The sequence below is a fragment of the Dysidea avara genome, chromosome 9 (assembly GCF_963678975.1).
Source record: "Dysidea avara chromosome 9, odDysAvar1.4, whole genome shotgun sequence".
NCBI lineage: Eukaryota > Metazoa > Porifera > Demospongiae > Dictyoceratida > Dysideidae > Dysidea > Dysidea avara.
In genome coordinates this window covers 20,252,168-20,275,340 of record NC_089280.1, presented here as the reverse complement: position 1 = coordinate 20,275,340, position 23,173 = coordinate 20,252,168, and the positions used below count along the sequence as shown (strand labels likewise).

General features: G+C 38.5%; 1 protein-coding gene across 1 annotated transcript in view; it reads right to left on the bottom strand.

The window, feature by feature from the left end:
• Positions 1–21,227, bottom strand: part of LOC136267571 (uncharacterized) — a 28,400-nt gene extending 7,173 nt beyond the window's left edge. Inside the window, exons 1-2 of the mRNA XM_066062731.1 lie at positions 21,111–21,227; positions 3,946–4,236 (exon numbers count right to left, since the gene is read on the bottom strand). Of these exons, the coding sequence (XP_065918803.1) occupies positions 3,946–4,236; positions 21,111–21,186 (367 nt within the window). The 5' untranslated portion in view covers positions 21,187–21,227. The remainder of the gene's footprint in view (positions 1–3,945; positions 4,237–21,110) is intronic.
• Between the last annotated feature and the right edge of the window lie 1,946 nt (positions 21,228–23,173).

The following is a 23,173-nucleotide window of genomic DNA, read 5'->3' as shown; positions in this document are numbered from 1 at the left end:
ATCAGACATACAGTCGTACGTACAGTTGAGCACTACCAGTGTGGAGCTGTCCATGTTCGTTACATAAACTCTTGGGAATGGTCAGACGTACGGGTCAGACATACGAGTGACTACTGCCATTTGTGGGGCTCGCTCAGGCTCGCCCCAACAACTAAGGCTACAGGCTTGATTCTTTCACTGTTCAACGTTGCTTCATCCAGAGATGTGCCTTTTGGCATAATACCGCAGTACTTACAATGCATGCATCATGGACTTACCTAAGTTACCTTTGTCCTCCTCTGTGCTCATTTCTTTTTGTTGACAGTTCAAAGTATTGATTCACGGCAGCTAACACGATGGCTTCCCTAGAGGAATTGTCCATATTTTCCATGATGACTACAGAGGTGCTTCTCCTATCATTCATCGTTTGTACATAGCTGAAAGGGAAGCGTAATGACCACTTACAAGTCAGTATTTGATAGTTGGGTCATGCGAATTGTCTGTATTTTTCATGGTGACTGAATTGATTGCAAAGGCGCTTCTCCTATTGTTATTCGTGTGTAACACTATGTGTGTAACAGGCTGAACATAGCTGAAAGCAAAGCATAATGGCCATTCACTTTCCTTTCAAGTCAGTAATTGATAGCTGGGGCACGTTCAAACGAAAACATTAACCCTGGCACTCTAATTTCTTTTGATGCAGCATGCGTGGGTTCACCAGTCATAATAATGTTACAAAAAAGTAAACAAACATTAATGTTTAGTTACGCTACCACTCACCTATTTACGTGCTCTGTTCCTCGGATCTTCATTCTTCACCTCCAGCAATCCATTGATTGAGGAGGGGGTTTGGTAAGTGCCAGGGGGCCTCATCTGCCATGGTATATGGCCTAGGCAAGGTTATGTAATTCCAGCGGGGCCAAAGTAGGAAGTACTTTTGGTTTATTGATGCTTGGGTAATGAAAGAGTTTAGAGCAGAGAAGCGTCTCTGTCCTAAACTCTTTACAATAGAGGCCATAGGTAGGTCATGATATGTATTATGTATATCGTGATCTACCCCCCCAAGCATCAAGGTTATTTATTTAGACCATGCAATGTGCAGAAATGATGATGGTGGCAACATCTAGTAATATGCAAGATAAGCTATGCTTGCAGCATACAGAAAATGATGATGATGATGTGCAAGCTGAGCAACGGTGACATACAAAACAAGCAGTGGCAGTGACATACGTTGGTATACGGACAAGCAGTGGTGACGACATACATATCAAGCAAGTGTGACAACATAAACATTAGGAAGACATAACGTACATGCAAACTAACATGCAACTAACAACCCAATGGTGTTCCCCGTACCAATTGCCTGGTAAAGTTGTGGAACAGATCCTAACCATAGAACTACAGATATATGACGAAGACACTGTATCGTGTACACATTAGAGCAAGCACTGTGTTTTGAAACAATTCCTGTTGAAGATGTATAGGTTGAAGTTTCCTTTAATGACAATAAAATGGACTTTTCTTTGGGACTATTATAAGACTCAAGGGGTATGGTGTGCAAGAAGCTGGCACAACACCGTGAAACTACTATGCAAAGTTCTAACATGTACTTGGCTGCTTTTCAACATACAATTTATGATAACCATGTGTTTGTGTTGTTGTTTTTACAAAGCAACTCTTATTATTTCACATTCTACTGGAGGTGTACCAATAGAGAAATTTTCTGAACCGATCCAATACAAAGCGATATACTGAGTCAAAACACCGATACCGACCCAATATAACAAAGTGCAGCTATACATTTAGATTAGAGGAAACTGAGAAACTTTAACTTGCCATAAGATACACCCAGCAAGCAGTCCCAAGTCCCAACAATCACTGCCAATGGTTGATTGCCTGTGGCGGCGTGGCCCCAACCAACAGCCCAGACCGTGAGGCACCGACAATTTTATTTTTTTAATATTATTATTTAGTGCGTGCTCCCACCAAGATAAGTCCAAATCACTCCGTACCCCTAATGGCTTGTAGAGATGGCCGGTTGCCTCAAGCCGTGTTTCTAGTTTATTCATCCCATGGTTGCTTTTTAAATTTTTCCCCTCTATAGCTCTCCACTATGATCATTTTTGTATGGTTATAACAAAGAATGTTTGCTACGTGCATATTTCTATGGCTTCTCGTAGCATAGCACTTCTTTTCAAGGATAAAACTACCGTTTCCCCAGCCTTGTTTGCTATACAACAGAGGGTATAATGTGGCTTTACCATGGCAAAGACTATTTCGGTATATTATATCGATTTTGGCGGCTATATTGAGACCAACCGATATTGGCAAAAGACAAAATCGCCATATTGGCCACTGATACGATGTACCGGTACATCCCCACTGATTGTATGCAAATATATACAGTGTGTGTGGGGACAGTGTGCAAGATTATACTAGTACACCAATTGGTGTTATACTGTTGCTTACCCGATGCAGCATCTTGTTTGAGGCCGTTTCGCGATAGTCGTGGTGTTTGTCCTCGAAGATTCTGATTGATGCCCACCACGTGATTTCCCCGCATTTTTGTTGATTAGGTGGCATCCGACGAACTGGCTATGGTATGAGGTGGAGGTGTAGTTACTGTTGGTATTGAGTCCAGCGGCGTCGGAGCTGTCCCAGGCGACAGTGACACCGTGCGTGGGCCAAGGTAAGCAACTTGTAGAAACGACCCTGAAGGTGGCTGCTAGCATTGTAGTATCGCATCTTGTCGCGTCGTCGTCCTGTCCGGAATACTTGTTCCTATAGGCGGCCCTTCCTCCGGCGTGACAAAGCTCTTCGCTTGCTCAATCCAGCAGTCCGACCTTCCAAGGACGACGACCCTCCCTTTCCTCAGCCGGCGAAAACTACGAGTATTCATCTTGAAGATTAAAAGCCACTGTAACTGGCAAGATTTGTTACAACAGGTATGAATTACTGCCAACGTGTTCTGCTCACTTTGTTGCGCATGCGTTGTTCTTATTAAAGCCCACTGTTGCATGCTAATATTTTGGGTACTTGCGCAGCCTACGCTTCACAACATTAACTGTGTTTAATAACTTAAACTTTAAAAAATATAGTTTAATTAGAGATCATAGAAAAAAGGAGGGAAACAAGGGAGGTTGCCTACACCTGCAGATATATACTAGTGAACATTAAATCCCTAATTCAGTAATGGTTATATACCAAAGTAGGGATTAAATGTTCACTAGTATATCTGCAGGTGTAGGCAACCTCCCTTGTTTCCCTACTTCGTTTTTCTATCATTACTTTACATTTAAACAATGATTTTTGTCAATCATGGCAAAACAGTTATGAAGATTATAGGTACACAGCAGTGCATGCATTGGGTTTTACTGCCACATAACTATAATATGTACAAGTTGAGCTGAATCCTGAAAAACAGCTAAAAATTCAAAGGAGATTTTTTCTCAATAGACTTAGCCACCAGATGATTAGTGGTAACAGCAAAGATATCAACAACAGACACATACGGTTGGCTCCATTACAAAGTCGGGAAAGGGCTGTAATGGACAGTGTACTTGTATGGCTTCCCCATAGGAAATGTATTGTGAAAATTTTGATTGGCTGTCAATATTATGTCAGACATTTGAACAAAAAGATTTTGAAATATTTTTAGTGGGTCAAGCAGTACTACAAATGAGCCAAATTTCAAGATTGTGTGTAATTGCATCCATGAGTTATTAAATGCTTTTGAGGATTCAGCTCAACGCGTACATACCTTAATTAGTATTGTGTCTGGAAGAGATAATGCTTCCTGCAAACACAATGAATTTGACAAAAAATAATTTGCAGCTTTCTAATTTTTGCTATTTAAATTATAAATTTCCCGCCCACATATAATGCAAAATGAAACCAACAAGCACCCTAAAATCTTTGCTATTACCAAAGAATTACTGTTGTATATACCAAACCACATTTTTTTACCTTTATTTGGTCTAATCAACATGTTTCCAATTTTAGCTGCCACACTATGCAGTTCTATGCCAGGAGCCTTTAGAGCTTTAATTAGCTGGTTCCAGGTTGCATTTGGTTGTCTATCAATCCACAACTCCAGCATCTCTGCACAGCTTTCAACTTTACCAAGTCTATTAGATTTTATTATCCTTAAATTGGGTTCATCTACCGGCTCCAACAATTCCAGCCCAATGTCATACCACTTTTCTGCAAACAATGCTCTGACATTTTTTAAATATCTACCATAAGGACAATCAGAACCTATTGTGTAAAATAACCACCAGATTATAGTAACAAATATTGCTACATGTACAATACTCTCAGTACTAAGGGGTTATCAATAGTTTACAACATTATGTGAATTCTAACATGCTTATTGCAATAGCAAAAAAATTACATGCACATACGTATACTAGAGAAAGCTGGTCTAGTGACATTATTAAAACAACAAAAAAAACATCGATCTGCTGTATAGTAATATTTGCAGTTTTCCACCAAAAACATTAACCACAAGCCAACTTTTAAAGGACTATTGGTTAATATAATCAAGCCCAAACATGTCTTAAAGCAACTCTATCTGAAGAGTGCCACAGAATTACTTTTAGTGTAACAGAGTTTTGTACTGGCTGACTGATGGCCATCAGGAAAAAGCATAACTCAAAAATAGGGATTCGATTCAATTTTAAAAAATTTCGATCATTCTTCAACATATGTCTTTTGGTGTGCCACTTTACATTCCATTCCTTTTGAAGGTATCAATTCCAGGATGGCTTTCTGTGTTTCTATCATGTAAAGAATCAAATAGTTCAGTAGTACTGTGTATTAGTGTCATAAAAGCTTGCACTTTCTCACAAAAAAATTGACCTGAAGCCAGCCTTAACAATACCTTCACGGTACCTTAGCAGTATTGGTTAGGTATGAACAAGCTCTTCAGTGCAGCGCAAAATGCTTCCAATAAATTGCTACAAAGTTTTTAAATGCTTTGTGTCCTATTTCTTTCCACCAGCAGTGCAAGGTGTGGTAGTTCCTGGTGGATTATCACCATATGCTATCACAATTATAACGGGTATTTTCCATGTGACTGGATTGACTGCAGACATGTACTTCATTATTGCTAAAGGGCTGAAATTAAAGCATAATGGCCACTTCACCTTACAAGTATAAGGAATTTTTAAGTTCAATTAGAGACCACAGAAATAAGTAGGGAAACATAGAAGATCACTTACACCTGCAGATATACTAGTGGACATTTAATCCCTACTTCAGTCTATGCCCATGACTGAATTAGGGATGTCCACTAGTATATCTGCAGGTATAGACGACCTCCCTTATTTCCCTACATTTTTCTGTGATCCCTAATAAAACTTGAATTCCTAATTTTTCCTTATACTTGTTTGTTTACTTTTCGCTATGTTATGACTGGTGAGCCTACACATATCGCATAAAAAAAAGGATGGCACTAGAGTTAATGTTTTTGTCTGAATGCGTGCCCTAGCTATATCAATTACTGATTCGTAAATGAAGTGGCAATTATGCTTCACTTTCAGCTATGTTCAGCTCGTTATACAGCACTACAAACAAAGAACAGTAGGAGAAGTGCCTCTGCAATCAATCCTGTCACCACGAAAAATACAGATGACTCACAAGCCACCACTATGTACTCAAAAGTGAAGTGGTTATTACACTTCACTTTCACCTATGTTCAACAACATTACAAATGAAGAACAGTACAAGAAGCATATCTGCAATCAATCCAGTCACTATAGAAATACAGGCAATACACACAATAGCCACAGGGAAGCTGCATCGCACTATTGCAAATCGACACCTTGCATTGAAGCGAAAAGAACTGGAACACAAACGAGGCCAAAAGCAAGTCCATGCATTGTACGTACTGTGGTCGGCAAAAAGGAACTTCTTGGGACACAGCAACGTCAAACAGTAAATAAATCAAGCCCCTAGCTTTATCCATTGTCAAGTAATGCTTGGCAGGAGGCATCAATTACGTAGTTAGTCATCAGCATAAAATCCTGTTAAATAGAACATATTTTTAAATTCCATAGAAACTTTTTGGGCTTGACTGTGCCCAACCAATGCTGCCAAGCTGTCATGAAGAGAAATGGGGCTGGTTTTAGGGTGATATTTCTGGTTCTTCATGATCCCAACTGTATGATAACTGAAGGTTGGGGCACATATTCAAATGCAAAGCTGATTATAATTAGGATTATGTCCATTCAGTATGTGCAGGTTCACCAGTTGTAATCATGCAATATAACTAAAGTAACAAACTACATGTAACATGGCTAAGGTAGGACTTCGGGTGATGATCCCATTGTTTACTTTCTATTACTAGCTAGTAAAACTTTTCTTATACTTGTGAGTGTAGACAACACTATACCTACCCTTTCCCAACAAGCTCTATGGGCATCAAACAACCGAAAACAACATAACCAGTCACGTGGACTATGGAGTTGTACCTCTTGTGTAATGAGGCTTTGTCTAGAGAATTTGTGCAATAAAAGTAAAACAGGCAAAATACGGTACTGCCTAAGCACAACATCGTTAGAAAGGTGACCACTTAATACAGACCACAATGCATACATTTGTATGGAAAAATATTTGGGACCTTGTGACCATGGCCACTGTACAAAGGTGACCATTTATTTCAGATTACCAGGTGACAGTTCTACTGTATAAGTCCAGTATAACACACTGTGGTTCCCAGTCCTTAGTATGTATATATATCTAATCAAAAACAGCCAAGCTGTGCGGCCCTCAAAAAGGCTATGGTGAAAAAAGATGTGAAATCCAAGGTGGCAGCCAAGAAATGGCTGTGATGGTAGGTTAATGGTAAAAAATTTAATAATGACAATTCAGGTGAATTTGGTGCCGCTCTTCACCATAGCCTTTTTGAGGGCCACACACTTTTTTTACAGCTTGACTGTTTTTGATTAGGTTTCACTTCTTTTTGCATTTGTATACCCCAAAGCCGGCCTTTGGGGCTTTTTTAACCTATCATTTTTTCTTTACCACAGGAAGAAGAAAAGGTGAAGCAGATGTTAAATACTTTAAATATTTCTGAATTTATCAGTATATGTACAAGTTATATATATATATAATACATATATTTATACAGAACTCTCTGCATGGTGGTTTCTTTGTAACTTAACACTCTACAAGGTGACCTCTTCTAGCTGATCTCTCTACAGGGTGAATTGTTTGTAGCTGAACTATCTACAAGGTGACTTCTTCTAGCTGATCTCTCTACAGGGTGAATTGTTTGCAGCTGAACTATCTATAAGGTAACTCTTCTTTTAGCTGATCTCTCTACAGGGTTAGCTGAAATATCTACAAGGTAACTTCTTCTAGCTGATCTCTCTACAGAGTGATTTGTTTGTAGCTGAATTCTGTACAGGTGATTTGTTTGCAGCTGAGCTCTTTGCAGAATGGTTTCTTTGTAGCTGAATTCTCTACAAGGTAACTTCTTCTAGCTGATCTTTCTACAGGGTGATTTGTTTGTAGCTGAATTTTCTACAGGGTGACTTGTTTGCAGCTGAACTCTCTACATGATGGTTTCTTTGTAGCTGAAATCTCTACAAGGTGAATTCTTCTAGCTGATCTTTCTACAGGGTGATTTGTTTGTAGCTGAACTTTCTACAAGGAAACTTCTTCTAACTGATCTCTGTACAGAGTGAATTGTTTGTAGCTGAACTGTCTACAACGTAACTTCTTCTAGCTGATCTCTCTACAGGGTGATTTGTTTGTAGCTGAATTCTGTACAGGTGATTTGTTTGCAGCTGAGCTCTTTACAGAATGGTTTCTTTGTAGCTGAACTCTCTACAAGGTAACTTCTTCTAGCTGATCTTTCTACTGGGTGATTTGTTTGTAGCTGAATTTTCTGCAGGGTGACTTGTTTGCAACTGAACTCTCTACATGGTGGTTTCTTTGTAGCTGAAATCTCTACAAGGTGAATTCTTCTAGCTGATCTTTCTACAGGATGATTTGTTTGTAGCTGAACTCTCTACAAGGAAACTGCTTCTAACTGATCTCTGTACAGGGTGAATTGTTTGTAGCTGAACTGTCTACAACGTAACTTCTTCTAGCTGATCTCTCTACAGGGTGATTTGTTTGTAGCTGAATTCTGTACAGGTGATTTGTTTGCAGCTGAACTCTTTACAAAATGGTTTCTTTGTAGCTGAACTCTCTACAAGGTAACTTCTTCTAGCTGATCTTTCTACTTAGCGATTTGTTTGTAACTGAATTTTCTACAGGGTGATTTGTTTGCAGCTGAACTCTCTACATGGTGGTTTCTTTGTTGCTGAACTCTCTACAAGGTGAATTCTTCTAGCTGATCTCTCTACGGGGTATTTTGTTTGTAACTGAACTCTGTACAAGGTGCTTTTTTGTAGGTGATCTCACTGCAGGTTGATTTGTTTGTAGCTGAACTCACTAAAGGGTGATTTGCTTATAGCTGAACCCCTTACATTGTGTCTAGTTTCTAGCTGATCTCTCTACAGGGTGATTTGTTTGTAGTTGATATCTCTACAAGTTGATTTGTGTGTAGCTGATCTCTCTGCAGGTTGATTTGTTTGTAGCTGATCTCTTTACAAGGTAATTTGCTTGTAGCTGAACTGTCTATAAGGTGATTTGTTTGTAGCTGATCTCTCTGCAGGTTGATTTGTTTTAGCTGAACTCTCTACAGGGTGATTTACTTGTAGATGAACTCCTTACATGTGTCTAGTTTCTAGCTGATCTCTCTACAGGGTGATTTGTTTGTAGCTGATCTCTCTACAAGTTGATTTGTGTGTAGCTGATCTCTCTACAGGTTGATTTGTTTGTAGCCAATCTCTCTACAGGGTAATTTGTTTGTAGCTGAACTCTCTATAAGGTGATTTGTTTGTAGCTGATCTCTCTGCAGGTTGATTTGTTTTAGCTGAACTTTCTACAGGGTGATTGCATGTAGCTGAACTCCTTACATGTGTCTAGTTTCTAGCTGATGTCTCTACAGGGTGATATTTTGTATCTGAACTCTCTACAGGGTGATTTGTTTCTAGCTTATCTCTCTACAGGTTGATTTGTGTGTAACTGATCTCTCTACAAGCTGATTTGTTTGTAGCTGATCTCTCTGCAGGTTGATCTGATCTCTCTACAAGTTGATTTGTTTGTTGCTGATCGCTCTAAAGGTTGATTTGTTTGTAGTTGAACTCTCTGCAAAGTGTTTTGTTTGTAGCTGATCTCTCTACAGGGTAATTTGTTTGTAGCTGAACTCTCTCCACAGTGACTTGTGTGTAGCTGAATTCTCTAGAGAGTTACTTAATTGTAGCTGAATTCTCTACAGGGTGCATGACTTGTTTATAGCTGAGCTCTCTTCAGTGTGACTTGTAATGTTCTGAATCTCTACAGTGATATATTTGCTTAACTCTCCACATGCAGGGTGACTTGCTTCTTGCTGAACTGTCTATAAGATTAACTGTTTGCAGCTGAACTCCCTACAGAATAACTTGTAATGTAATAGAATTCTATAATGGAATAAATAAATTAGCCAAATGCTCTATTAGGGTGACTGTTCTATTAGAGTATCTCGATCTCGTATTTGCTACACGGAGTTGGCTTTCGAATCATAACTCAGTGGTTTGTAATCCGATTCTTCTGTACTACTGCAAGGACTTTCTATGAAGATTATTCCAGCTATACACCGATTTACAGCTCATTGCTCTAAGCGATTTGCCTAGTAGGTGTGAAAACTAAATATACTTTTTTATTCATAAAAATCAATCGCGTAATTGTGACACAGGTTGGGTTTTGTGTCATATCTCCATGGTCTTTATCTCGATTTCTTTCAAACCACCAAAAGGCACTCCTACGATGGTTACTCCATCTACATAGCAATTTTCAACTCATTCCATGAAGCAGTTTACACTGTAGGCGTGACAACAAATCGATCTTGTTTTACGCGAATAATCGGTCATAACTCCTGAACCATTCATCGGATTTGCACCAAATTTGATGCTAGGATTCGCCTTTGGACCCCCTTTCTGTGTGCCAAATTTCAAGGCGATTGGAGTACGCGTTAGCGTTTTATAGCAATTTTTGCAAGTGTGCAAAAACACGAAGAAAAAAATCGAAACTTTGGCAGCTTGTATCTCGGAAATGGCTGGAGCGATTTCCTTCACATTTGGAATGCAGACTCTCCTGGCTGGCAGGCAACTCTGTAGCATATTTGGTTCCAATCGGATAAGGGATCACCGAGATACAAAGGTGTGAAAATGATGTTTTCTTTCTTCCTGTAAATATACTCACGGTGTGGTGCGCCGGCTTCTTGGGCCACACGACACACTACCGTGTGTCTTGATATATATATATATATTCTGATGGCCCTGGAGTAAGTTTTGAGCAACAAAAAATGTCACAATAGGATTTTGCTAAAGTAGTATTGAATGTATATCAGCTCCTTCATTTCATTTTTGATGATGGTGTTGACATAATGAAGTATCTGAGTCTGATATGTGCTTGTCTAGGCAAGCTGATTTATGGCTTAGGCATAATCAGTTTCCATCACCAATGGTTGGTGCATCGCCACAAAGAGCTATTCAAATTCAGCTCAGATACAGTGGATCAGTAGTTATACAGATACCTGTAATTACAGTAACCATTTAATTAGATTGCTTAGTTACCAGTGTGTGTAGTGGCTGAGTTCCATTTCTTCATCCTAGTCATGGTACTGGCACTGTTGTGTTGTTGTTGTTGCACAGCATTGTGTATATAATTATGTAAAGTGTTGTATTCAACTTAATCGACTGTAGCAAGAAGGTAAACTGGATATTACATCAGCACTGATATATAGGTCTTGCTTTTTTGGTCTTTTATAGTTGCTTTTGTCAGTTCCTTTAAGTAAAAGCATAGCCCAAGAGTATCCTTCATGTGAAGAGTGGTTGCTCAATTAGAATATTAATCATAAGCATAGCAAACACCTCATGGTTGGGGGGGGGGGGGGGGGACAAACAATGGTAAGAATAAAACAAAAGCTGAGCATGCAAAACTAGAGGGGTTGAGGGCTTGCCCCCCGGAAAATTGTTCAAAACTAACTATCTGAGATTGAATTTCAAAGTATTTTTAGAAACAAAACATGCTCACAATGCATTCTTACTTGTGCAGTTTACTTCTATGTCAGTCACAAAACAACAATGCTTATACGAAAATAATTTTAGAAGTGCTTGTCACAACTGTCGATCCAAAGTGTTGCTGAGGAGTCACTGTGCAAACTGATAGTTCTACAAATTCTTTATGAAATAGAAAGGTTAATTATAGAGTAATCTGAAGCATTGGTGGTTGAGTATTTAAGAGATGACTTGAAATAGCTAGCCAAGGGGTGCCATGCTCTCCATTTCCTATGCCTATGTATTTGGTCGCTCATGTGTGTGTTCTATTGGAGCAAATGTGCATTAGCTAAAGCAACATAGCTTCCAGTCAGAGACATGGAAGTTTCAGCTATCCCTGTGAGTTAATCAGGAGATGGAAATGTATCTTGCTGGACTTTGAAAACTGTTATGGCAACTCTATGACTCATTGCCTGGTAACTAATGAAATGTGCATTCTATTAGAGTAATCTCATTCCACTTGTCCTTGCTCACAATAGTGTCGGGCAGAGGCATTTCTCCCTTTTGTTTGTACAGTAGCTTTCCTTGCTGGCAGTACTTGTCCTGGCTAGTGGAAGGTATATCTTGGATACACCAACTCCAGAATAATCCTGGTGGGTATAATTGATATCGTACACACCCCTGATATGATTGGCTAAAATGGTAAAACATGATTGATAGTACTTTATTGTAAGCTTTTTGATAGCTAGATAATGACATCATGTGTCTTTCATTAGCAACACACACATATCAGAATATCATAAATCTATTCTGTAAGCTTACAATGGCAATACGTAAAAGAATTGTTCTGAAACTCAAGATTAGACTTTACAGATAGGCACAAAAACCACCTTACAACACTTTGATTTGGACAGGAGGTTCGTCTAGTAAGCCGAATTGAAGTAATTAGGGGAGTAACCTAGGAGGAGTTTGTGCTTTGAACTTGAATTTTCCCCAGTATATCTAATCTAAACCAAAACAGCCAAGCTGTAAAAAAAGAGTGCGGCCCTCAAGGTGAAAAAAGATGTGAAATCCAAGGTGGCGGCCAAGAAATGGCTGTGATGGTAGGTTAATGGCAAAAATTTTAATTACGACAATTCAGGTGAATTTGTGTTGTCTCCTCCACTAGGATTCGGCACCAAATTCACCTGCATTGGCGTAATTAAAATTTTTGCCATCAACCTACCATCACAGCCATTTCTTGGCCGCCACCTTGGATTTCACATCTTTTTTCACCTTGGGGGCCGCACTCTTTTTTTACAGCTTGGCTGTTTTGGTTTAGATATCACTTCTTTTTGTATTGCAAGTCACAAAGCTGGCCATATGGCTTTGATGCTGCTTCCTTTTAACTTGTAAGGAATTGTGGAAGAAAGGAAGTAATTGTATGTATAGCTTTTGTCTGATGAAATATTTGTATATTTATCATTGAATGATGATTATCACATACTGTAGTTAATAAGGTGACTTCTTACATAACTGAACTGTAGCTGAAACTCTCATTGTTTGTAGATGAACTCTTTCAGGGTGATTTGTTTCTAGCTGAACTCTCTACAGGATGATTTGTTTCTAGCTGAACTCTTTACAGGGTGATTTGTTTGCAGTTGAACTCTCTACATGGTGATTTCTTTGTAGCTGAACTCTCTACATGATGACTCGTTTAAGCTGAACTCTCTACAGGGTGGCTGAATTCTCTACAGGTGATTTGTTTGCAACTGAACTCTCTACAAGATGATTTGTTTCCAGCTGATCTCTCTATAGTGTAACTTGATTGTACTGTAGCTGAACTCTCTACAGGATGGTTTCTTTGTAGCTGATCTCTCTACAGGGTGACTTGTTTCTAGCTGATCTCTGGATGACTTGTTTCTAGCTGATCTCTCTACACGGTAGCTTGTTTCTAGCTAAACTCTCTATAGGGATTTCTGTTTGCGATTGAACTCTCTACAGGATGGTTTCTTTGTAGCTGATCTCTCTACAAGGTGACTTGTTTCTAGCTGATCTCTGGATGACTTGTTTCTAGCTGATCTCTCTACACGGTAGCTTGTTTCTAGCTGAACTCTCTATAGGGATTTCTGTTTGCGATTGAACTCTCTACAGGATGGTTTCTTTGTAGCTGATCTCTCTACAGGGTGACTTGTTTCTAGCTGATCTCTGGATGACTTGTTTCTAGCTGATCTCTCTACACGGTGAATTGTTTCTAGTTGAACTCTCTAGAGGGTTATTTGTTTGTAATTAAACTCTCTACAAGATGGTTTCTTTGTAGCTGATCTCTCTACAGGATGAATTGTTTCTAGCTGATCTCTGGATGACTTGTTTATAGCTGATCTCTCTACACGGTGACTTGTTTCTAGCTGAACTTTCTATAGGGTATTCTGTTTGCAATTGAACTCTCTACAGGATGGTTTCTTTGTAGCTGATCTCTCTACAAGGTGACTTGTTTCTAGCTGAGCTCTCTACAGGGTGACTTGTTTCTAGCTGATCTCTGGATGACTTGTTTCTAGCTGATCTCTCTACATGGTGACTTGTTTCTAGCTGAACTCTCTATAGGGTTATCTGTTTGTAATTGAACTCTCTACAGGATGGTTTCTTTGTAGCTGCTCTCTCTACAGGGTGACTTGTTTCTAGCTGATCTCTCTACAGGGTGAGCTTGTTTCTGGCTGAACTCTCTACAGATGATTTGTTTGCAGCTGAACACTCTACATGGTGGTTCCTTTCTATCTACAAGGTGATTTCTTCTAGCTGATCTCTCTACAGGGTGATCTGTTCGTAGCTGAACTTTCTACAGGGTGATTTGTTTGTAGCTAAACTGTTTATATGATGGTTTCTTTGTCTGTACAAGGTAAGTTCTTCTAGCTGATCTCTCTATAGGGTGACTTGTTTGTAGCTGAACTATCTGCAGGGTGATTTGTTTGTAGTTGAACTCTCTACAAGGTGATCCTTCTAGCTGATCTCTCTACAGGATGACTTTTCTAGGTGAACTCTCTACGGGGTGATCTGTTCATAGCTGCACTCTCTACAGGGTGATATATTTGCAGCTGAACTCTCTACATGGTGGTTTCTTTGTAACTAAACTCTCTATAAGATGATGTCTTGTAGCTGATCTCTCTACTGGATGACTAGCTGATCTCTCTATAGAGTTATAACTTTCTCTATAGAGTTATGACATGTTTGTATAGCTGAACTCTTTACAGGGTGGTTATTTGATTGGTTGCTGAATTCTCCAGCTACACGGTGACTTGTTTGTACTACAGAGTGACTTGTTTGTAGCTGAACTCTCTACAGAGTGACTTACTTGTAGCTGAACATTGTATAAAGTAACTTGTTTGTAGCTGATCTAGATGAACTCTCTACAGGGTAGCTTTTTTGTAGCTAAATCCTTTACGCAGTGACTTGTTTGTAGCTGAATTCTCTACAGAGTGACTTGTTGCCTCTACAAGGTGACTTGTTTATAGCTGAATTCTCTTCAGTGTGACTTACAATGTTCTGAATTTCTACAGCAACATATTTGTAGCTGAACTCTCTACAGGGTGACTTGCTTGTAGCTGAATTGTCTATAAGATTAACTGTTTGTAGCTGAACTCCCTACAGAATAACTTGCAATGTCATATAATTCTATAATGGAATAAGCTATAAACGTAGCTGAATGCTTTATTAGGGTGACTGTTCTATTAGAGTATCTCGATCTCGCATATGCTACACGTAGTTGGCTTTGAAACCATAACTCAGTGGTTTGTACTCTGATTCTTCTGTACTACTGCAAGGACTTTCTCTGATAATTATTCCAGCTACACACCAATTTTCAGCTCACTGCTCTAAGCGGTTTGCCTGGTAGGCGTGAAAACTAATAGTTTTTTTATTCATAAAAATCGATCGCGTAATTGTGACACAGGTTGGGTTTTGTGTCATATCTCGGTGACCTTTAACTGGATTCCTTTCAAAACACAAAAAGGCACTCCTACGATAGTTACTCCATCTACATAGCAATTTTCAGCTCATTCCTTCAAGCGGTTTACCCTGTGGGCGTGACAGACCTTCGACCTTATTTTACGCAAATAATCGGTCATAACTCCGTGAATGTTCATCGGATTTCTACCAAACTTGGTACTGAGATTCGCCTTAATGAGCCCTTTAAGTGTGCCAAATTTCAGCCCGATTGGAGTACACATTCATGTTTTATGGCGGATTTTGCAAAGTGTGCGAAAAGAAGATGTAGAAGAAGAAAACTAAGAAAAAAAACTCAACGTTTGGCCACTCATATCTCGGAAATGGCTGGAGCGATTTTCTTCAAATTTGGAATGTAGACTGCCCTATCTAGCCGGCACTTCTGTAGCAACTTTGGTTTCAATCGGATAAGGAATCACGGAGCTACAGAGGTGTGAAAATCGCGTTTACTTTTTTCCTGTAAATATACTCACGGTGTGGCGCGCCGGCTTCTTGGGCACCACGACACACTACCGTGTGTCTAGATAAAGGCACACACAAAAAGCTGTCAACATATTATGAAGATCCAGAGAGATTCAGAGTGCTTCGTAGCTTCCTCTGGTTGCAGTAGCAGTTAAGGGACATTTCTGTAGTTTAACAAATCATCATCAAACCTGGATCAAAAGATTTGCCTTCAATATGGGTATGACCAGAGCAGATTTAACTAGCTTTTTTTGATCTGACATTATGTCAGATCAAAGTCAAAGTTAATCTGACATGACCTGACATTGTATAAAAATGAATGTACAAAGCACATGCAGCATCTGTGAGCATGCCAAGAAAGGGCATGCATCCCAGGAAATTTTGGGATTTTAAATACTCTGAGATTGCAAATTATGAGTATTTTGACTCCTTCAGCAGCCATGCACTGTATCATTGTTAATCCATACTTATAATGATAATAATGAGTATGATAGTATAGACTAATACAACCCAGAAAACGTGAATGACCTTGAAGGTCTGTGGGTGAAGTGTGCCCACAGTCATATTACACAAGTAATTACAACTACAGTACTTACTAATGTAAAAATAATTTAAAAAAATTAAAACATGGGAATAGAGATCGCTGAAAAAAGTAAAGAAACAAGGGTCAAACAAGCCAGCATGTTAAACACACAGAGATCTCTATTTGGACTCAATGGATATGGTAGAAACTAAGAAAAAAACAGTAGTTTTTCCATAAATTAGGGGCAGATAAGTACTGAGAATGCTTCTGTATATTAAATGTTTATTTGAGTCCAAATAAAGATCTCTGTGTGTTTAACATGCTGGCTTGTTTGAACCTTGTTTCTTTACTTTTTTCAGTGATCTCTATTCCCATGTTTTAATTTTTTAAATTATTTTTACACTAGTCTGTTTACTTTTTATAAATATGGATACCTGACATGATAATTAGAGGTGCAGGTGGTGTTTGATATTATCAAGACAGTCATCATGTACATTAGTAGTTAGCTGATACTATCAGCGTTATCAAACACCAATGCATTGTTTCCTTACTATTGAATGTACTACACAGCTTTGATATATCCAACTACGTATAAGGTATAAGCAACATATAAAATGTTGTAGGTAGCAGTAGTATGGCTTCAGTTAGGTGATCACAAGAAGTTAAGTACCCAGTGGTACACAACAACATTGCTGTTCATAACATACTGTGGTTAATAAAGTGTAAGTAATGATAAGGTTTCCAAATGAACATGTTAATGGGATACTTATCAACACACATTAACACATTGGTTACCCTTGCAGAGACTAAGTCAGAAGATCAATGGCAAAGTGAACCTAAATTTGCTTGAAAGTGGATGTTAACATTACGCATTTAAATATAGGTCATGGACATGAAGAAAGATATAAGAAGGAGAGTTATGCAGTTTTTATCCCAAAACAGTACTCACATTTTGCTCTAGCCCAGTGAGAAAAATAATAAGAAGATGAACAAAATGGCTCAAAATGGTAAATTTCAGTTCTTTAAAAAAGTACGTCCTTTTGACCTCATCTTTGCTAGTAGACCTAAACTTCTTCCAAATTAACTTCTAAGACTTCTTTTGAGGTTGGAAAAGGTTTCTAAGGTGGTATTTAGTTCAGTGTTCTATTAGGATTTTGGAAAAAACATAGGCGATCTCTATTATGACCACTACCGTGGTTCATGATATTAGCTATGCACACAATTATTTCATATTGTGATTATATAGCTAGCTATCCACTAAAATCACTACTTGTGTTATTAAGATAGCGAGTAGTAGTACCTGTACTGAAATTTTGAACAGGGACAAAGACAGTGTTAAAGACAGTGTTAAGTGCATTATACCGGGAATGAAGCTAGTAACGAAGTGAACGAAAATAATAATTCTGATCATTAGTGTGCAGTATAATGATGTGGGGGAGGCTAGACATAAGTTATTTGGAATTTTAATTGAGTTATGTGGTGATGGTTAAGTTATGTGTCGATGGTTTAGCAGTGACTACAAGCCATGCCCATCATAAACTGTTACCAAAGTAAACTGAGGTTTTAGGTTTCTATGTAGCACCAGCCACTTGCCTCAACTGTACAGCAGTAGTAAAATGTGCTTAAAACCTTGTCAACATAAGTAGCTTTTGCTTGTGGCCTAGTATATACATTCAACTTTACATTTTACCGTAAATCAGGAAAATTTCGACGTAGAAAATTTTCGACTATTAAAATTTTGACGCTACATATTTTCGTCACTTGCATAATCGGCAAAAAATTTTTGACTGAATAACTAGCTATACGTTAATATTTGCATGCACAAATTATCCATATAATATATTTAAAAATAATTCATCGTTTTCATTTTCGTCGATACAGCCAGCGACGAAAATTTTTTGACGACAAATTTTTCCTCATTTACAGTAACCTAGAATGAGCTGTATATCAATGGTTATGTCACTAATACGAGTCATTTAATAATGATGAGGATGAGTGTTAGCGTTATTAGTGTATATCGGATCAGTTATCGGTATCGGCTAACTATGTTGCTTAATATCAGTTATTGGAATAATCAGCTAATTTGGATATTGGTGCAACACTACTGATCATACTGCAGGACATTTAAAATAGCTGTTGAAAAGAGTGTGTGAATATGTGGTACAGAAAGGTGCACAACATATACTTTGCTGCTGAAGGACGTAGGTTCAATTCCCCAATGAGGTAACTTTTTAGAGGAGCTTTCTGTTCTCATTCTTTTTAGTGGAAAAAGGTCAGCCATGCTTGACTGGTTTAGAAGGTAATTGGGCGGTCTTTGAGCTAATTGGTCTGTAAATGCCTGATGGCCAATCATTATTATCTGCTCTGGGCCACAGCCATGCACTGCAGACAAATTTGACCATGACCAAAGTCTTGACCAGTACTGGTCTTGACCCACCAAAATTTTGCTGTGATCTGTGACTAAGAGCCTTTTTCGATCTTTGACCAGTAACTTAGTGACAATATTTCAATACTTTTCGATTGTAGGTTAAAAATTTTTATCCTTGACTGTTGACTTGGCACCATAGATAATACACCCCTACGGATATAAAACTAATAAGTGCCACCTGTTCTTCACACCCACAGTAAAATGGCCATCAAATTTGTCTACGCATTCTCTTAATGATGAAAGCTTTTAATGTTGGGACTTGTTATTTATTGCAAAGCAGTCTAATGTTATTGTTACAGCATGTTCGGTTGGCTTGTTATGGGTGATGAAAACTGGTGACGAAAATTACAACATCACGAAACAATTTAAAATACAATTTATGTACACACCATATAACAAAAGAAAATGGTCAGTGAGCAAAAATTGGCAGTATTTTAGAGAAAATGTGTAGACAACAATGGCTCACCAGGAATCAAAACACGAAAAGCATCCTGTGTCTGTAACTTTTTCCAGCAGAAATACTTATGAAATCCACATTACAGACAATGTATCAGACTTATTAAAGGCTTTCTCTTTCATATAATAATAAACAAAAACACAGACTTTTTCAGGCATAAAACTAGGACCATTACCTTTCTATAGAAACATATGCACTCACATGATTAGTTTCACATCCATAGGGGTGCAATGTATGTTAGCACAAATTTGGCTTTGACTTGTAAGTTTGGCCACAATCACAAATCTACTTACAGTGAATAGGGTCTATGATGTACCAGACTAGGTACCGGGGAGACCTTCATGTGCAAAATACATCGACAATATTTTGAAATGTGGAAATTTGCCAACCAAATTTCTAATTTCTGGGTAGATTTCTGAACTTCTACCAAATTTCCAAATTCCCATCTTAGGTGCTACAAAGTCATAGCTTAAGTTGTACTATAGATTCTATGCCTATAGCTACTGTATCAGATGAACTGCAGTTTCAGCATGGATTCAAGTGGTCTGGAAGCCGTCGTGACTATCGCAAGCTATAGGTTGGGCCAGGGTGTGACCTCTCTAGTGACAGAAACTTGAGTAGAACTCTTGCCTGTTGTCCATGGACACACTAGCAAATCTTACACAACTTGTGGGATTGAATTAGCTTGGAAGCATACTACAAACTACGAAGTAGATTACCGAGATGTGCACGTAGGTATGCTTATAAATCTAAATGCACCAGTTGTGGCATCTAATGACAGTGAACCCTCTGGTCTCACCATTGCATCTCACTTCATACTAAAATGCATGCAGTATAATTAACTCTCACAGTATCCTTAACTCTCACTAATAAAATAATCAAGTTTTGATGCTGAACACTTTGCAACCGAATCATACCAATTTACATACTACACACCTAGCCAGGTGAGCAGGTGCTCATGGTGTCACTCTAGCTATTCCAAGCACTTTCACCTTTAGTAAATAGGCTCGCCTCTTGAGTTCTGACCTTTTACCCAAGCCCAGTCACTGTATGTCCATTTCACTAACGTTAGTAGAAGGTTCAAGACCAATATTTCACAACTTTGCCTAAATCCCCACTGTTTTTCTGCTTATAATCACGTGATTGTATCTCTATTTATTGCCTAATGTTTAAGTCTTACAGTTGTTAGTTTCGTGCCCAGCCAGGTTCACAAAAACCATCTGGTGACAATGCTCGAGTTTCTTGCACCCACAAGTGCGATCCAGCCAAAATATTGGCTGGCCAATCAGAATCGAGGAGTTGCATAATCATTTTAAAACACTGAAACTATACCATTCAAAAATGGCCAGGAATAAAGTAAAACTCAAAATAGGGCGTTTACTAGATGTGATCTCTTCATTTAGCGTATTTATAGAAAATTGTGTTTCATTTCAGGAGAAATATCAAATCACGATTCATCAGGTAAGACTGGAAAAAACAACTTGACAACAAATGTCTTAAATATTCTAGAGAGTAACTTCTAATAAATAGTCTGCTTTTTCGTATACTTCCAATACATTCATGCAATTATGCAACTCTTCAATTCTGATTGGCCAGCCAATATTTTGGCTGGATCATACTTCCAGGCCCAAGAAACTTGAGCATTGTAACCAGACAGTGTTTACGCATTAGCGCGAGCCCGGCTGTGCATGAGACTACATAGTTGTGCCACATGTACAATTGAGTTACCCGGGGGCAAGCCCTGGGATATTCCCCGGAAAGAAAAGGTGACACAGCAAGTTTAATGACAGTCTGTGGGTGTTGTAGCTACTTTCTCACTGCTGCAGACTTTAGTTTAGACCCTAGCTAACCATGATGATCCGTGAGAATTAGAAGGTCTAACTGAAAACCCGTGAGTATAGAGCTACTGCTTGTGAGACCTTGAGCTTGATAGTGAAATCGTGAGACTCACCCCGTAGATCCGTGAGGGTTGGCAGGACTGTCTATGATTCCATCTAGCGATAGTCTCGCGTAGCCAGACCGCTTTTTAAGGGGCGGGAACACAAAAGAAATAAGCGGTCTGAGACCAGTGGGCAAACGAGTGTAAAGGAAAACCGTACTGTACATATATTATGTAAAACTCACAGAAACTGAGTAGCTATAACATGGGTACAATAATAGCTACAACAAAAGCAATACAACGACTCTTACTTTCTTGAAGTATATGCCCTTCTTTCATTCTTTCCTGAGGTTTATGGACTACCTGAGGTTCCGCCATCATGGCCATCGTCCACCGACACGCAAAGCTGAAGGTTTCAAGCTTATCACGTGACGTGTACCGAATTACTGTACCGCGAAATTCGCGAAATCTAGTTCCGGTATGCGGCTATTTGATTTGGGGATAGTCCAGGGGCGGGGGAGGGGAGGGGGCAGTACCCAATTCAATTATAGTGTTGCTCATTGAACATAGCTAGATAATTCAAACATCTTGATGCAGTGATTTGTTACCCGGGCTATAGCGCAAAGGGAACTAGGTGGGCCACGGTTAGAGCACCCTCTACATTTAGAAATCTAGATACTCTAATAGAACAGTCATTTACCCTAATAAAACAGTCAAGAGTAGCATAATTATAACTGAAACACTGCAGTTTGTCATGTCATTTTAAGTCACTTGTTCTAAATTGAGTTATCATGTTGACTCTATCCACACCCTAGTGACTATATACCAGCAGCACACCGCATTCCAAGATTATCTGTAATATTATGTTTATATTGCTATTTTGTGATGCTTGTGCAGGGGACCTTATGCTAATTCTGTTTTGTAGCTTGAACATTCAATAAAATTTTTCAACTTGCAGCCAAAATTAGCACTAAAATAGCTAGGTCAATTTTTCAAAATTTCCTTATGGACTTTATTGCTACTACCAGCTCAGTAGCATTCATGCTTCCAGCATTGAACTGAACATTTAGCTACATAAACACACACACGCACACGCACGCACACACACACACACATGCACGCACACACACGTGTTCACATCAATATGAGGAGGGATAACATGCAATAATTGCCCATTAGCAGTGTGATTTAACAATGGTGTTTTGCCATGCTGAAGCAAATTATGAAGTAGCACACTTGACATTTAACCCTCTGTTTACCAATTGATCATAAGGCTCAATACATATTTTCTATACCAAAAGTAGCATGCAATTGCAACCTAGCATTATATCCTTCCCATAACCCACAAGCTGAAAATTTTTTAATCTAAATATATATTGAGGAAGGGTACACATATCATGTATATAAGTAAACAAACAGTCAAACATAGGGTTTACAACTCAGGTGCTTCCTTTTGTTATTTTCATACAACCTGACCTTTAAGATAAAGCAAACAATTTATTATTGGATTGCTTGTAGCATTGGATATCAGCATAAATTTAACACACAAAACATACAAAAAGTGGTCACGTGACCAAAAATACCATAATAGTTAAATTGGGCAGCTTATTAGAAAATCATTGTATTGTAGGGTGACTGAAGTCACGATTAGTGTCTTATAATGAAGACTTCTACATCTGTATAGTGTTATAGCACATCCTTTATTATAATAGCTGTAATGCGATTGTTGGTCACATGACCACTTTTGGGTATTTACAGTTAAAATTGCACTGATATTGAAAGTAATAGACAGTTTAATAATATATTAGCACTTATTTATCTTAAGGTCAACCTGCGTGAAAATCATCAGAAACAATTGAAAAAGGCTGAGGCATCATCTTATTTTGTAGTGGAAGGGATTTTTGGTCACGTGGCAACTTTTTTGATATTTACACATGTTAAAATTGTACTTAATAGCTAGCAACTGCTGCAAACATTCCAATAACAAATTAGCACTTGTTTGCTTTAACTTGAAGGTAAATCTGTGTGAAAATCTCCAAAAACAACAAAATGAAGCACCTTCCTATTCTGAGTGGAAATCCTATCAAACAGTAAAGAATTCTTCACCAAAACTTGTTTAGCTATTCTCATAGCAACTGCTCACCAGTCTACCAATGAAGGATTACTAAATGAGGTCAACATGTGATTGTCATGAACCATACATGCATTTAAGCAAATGGTATAGCAAGATATTTGGCATATAGTGTCAAAAAAGAGGTTCATTTCCAGCTTACACATATAATAATAATATAGGTCAATAATAATTATGGCTGGATGTTCTATTAGAGTAGTTTAGTGTTCATATGTTGAAACCTAGAGAAAAGATTTGTCCTTT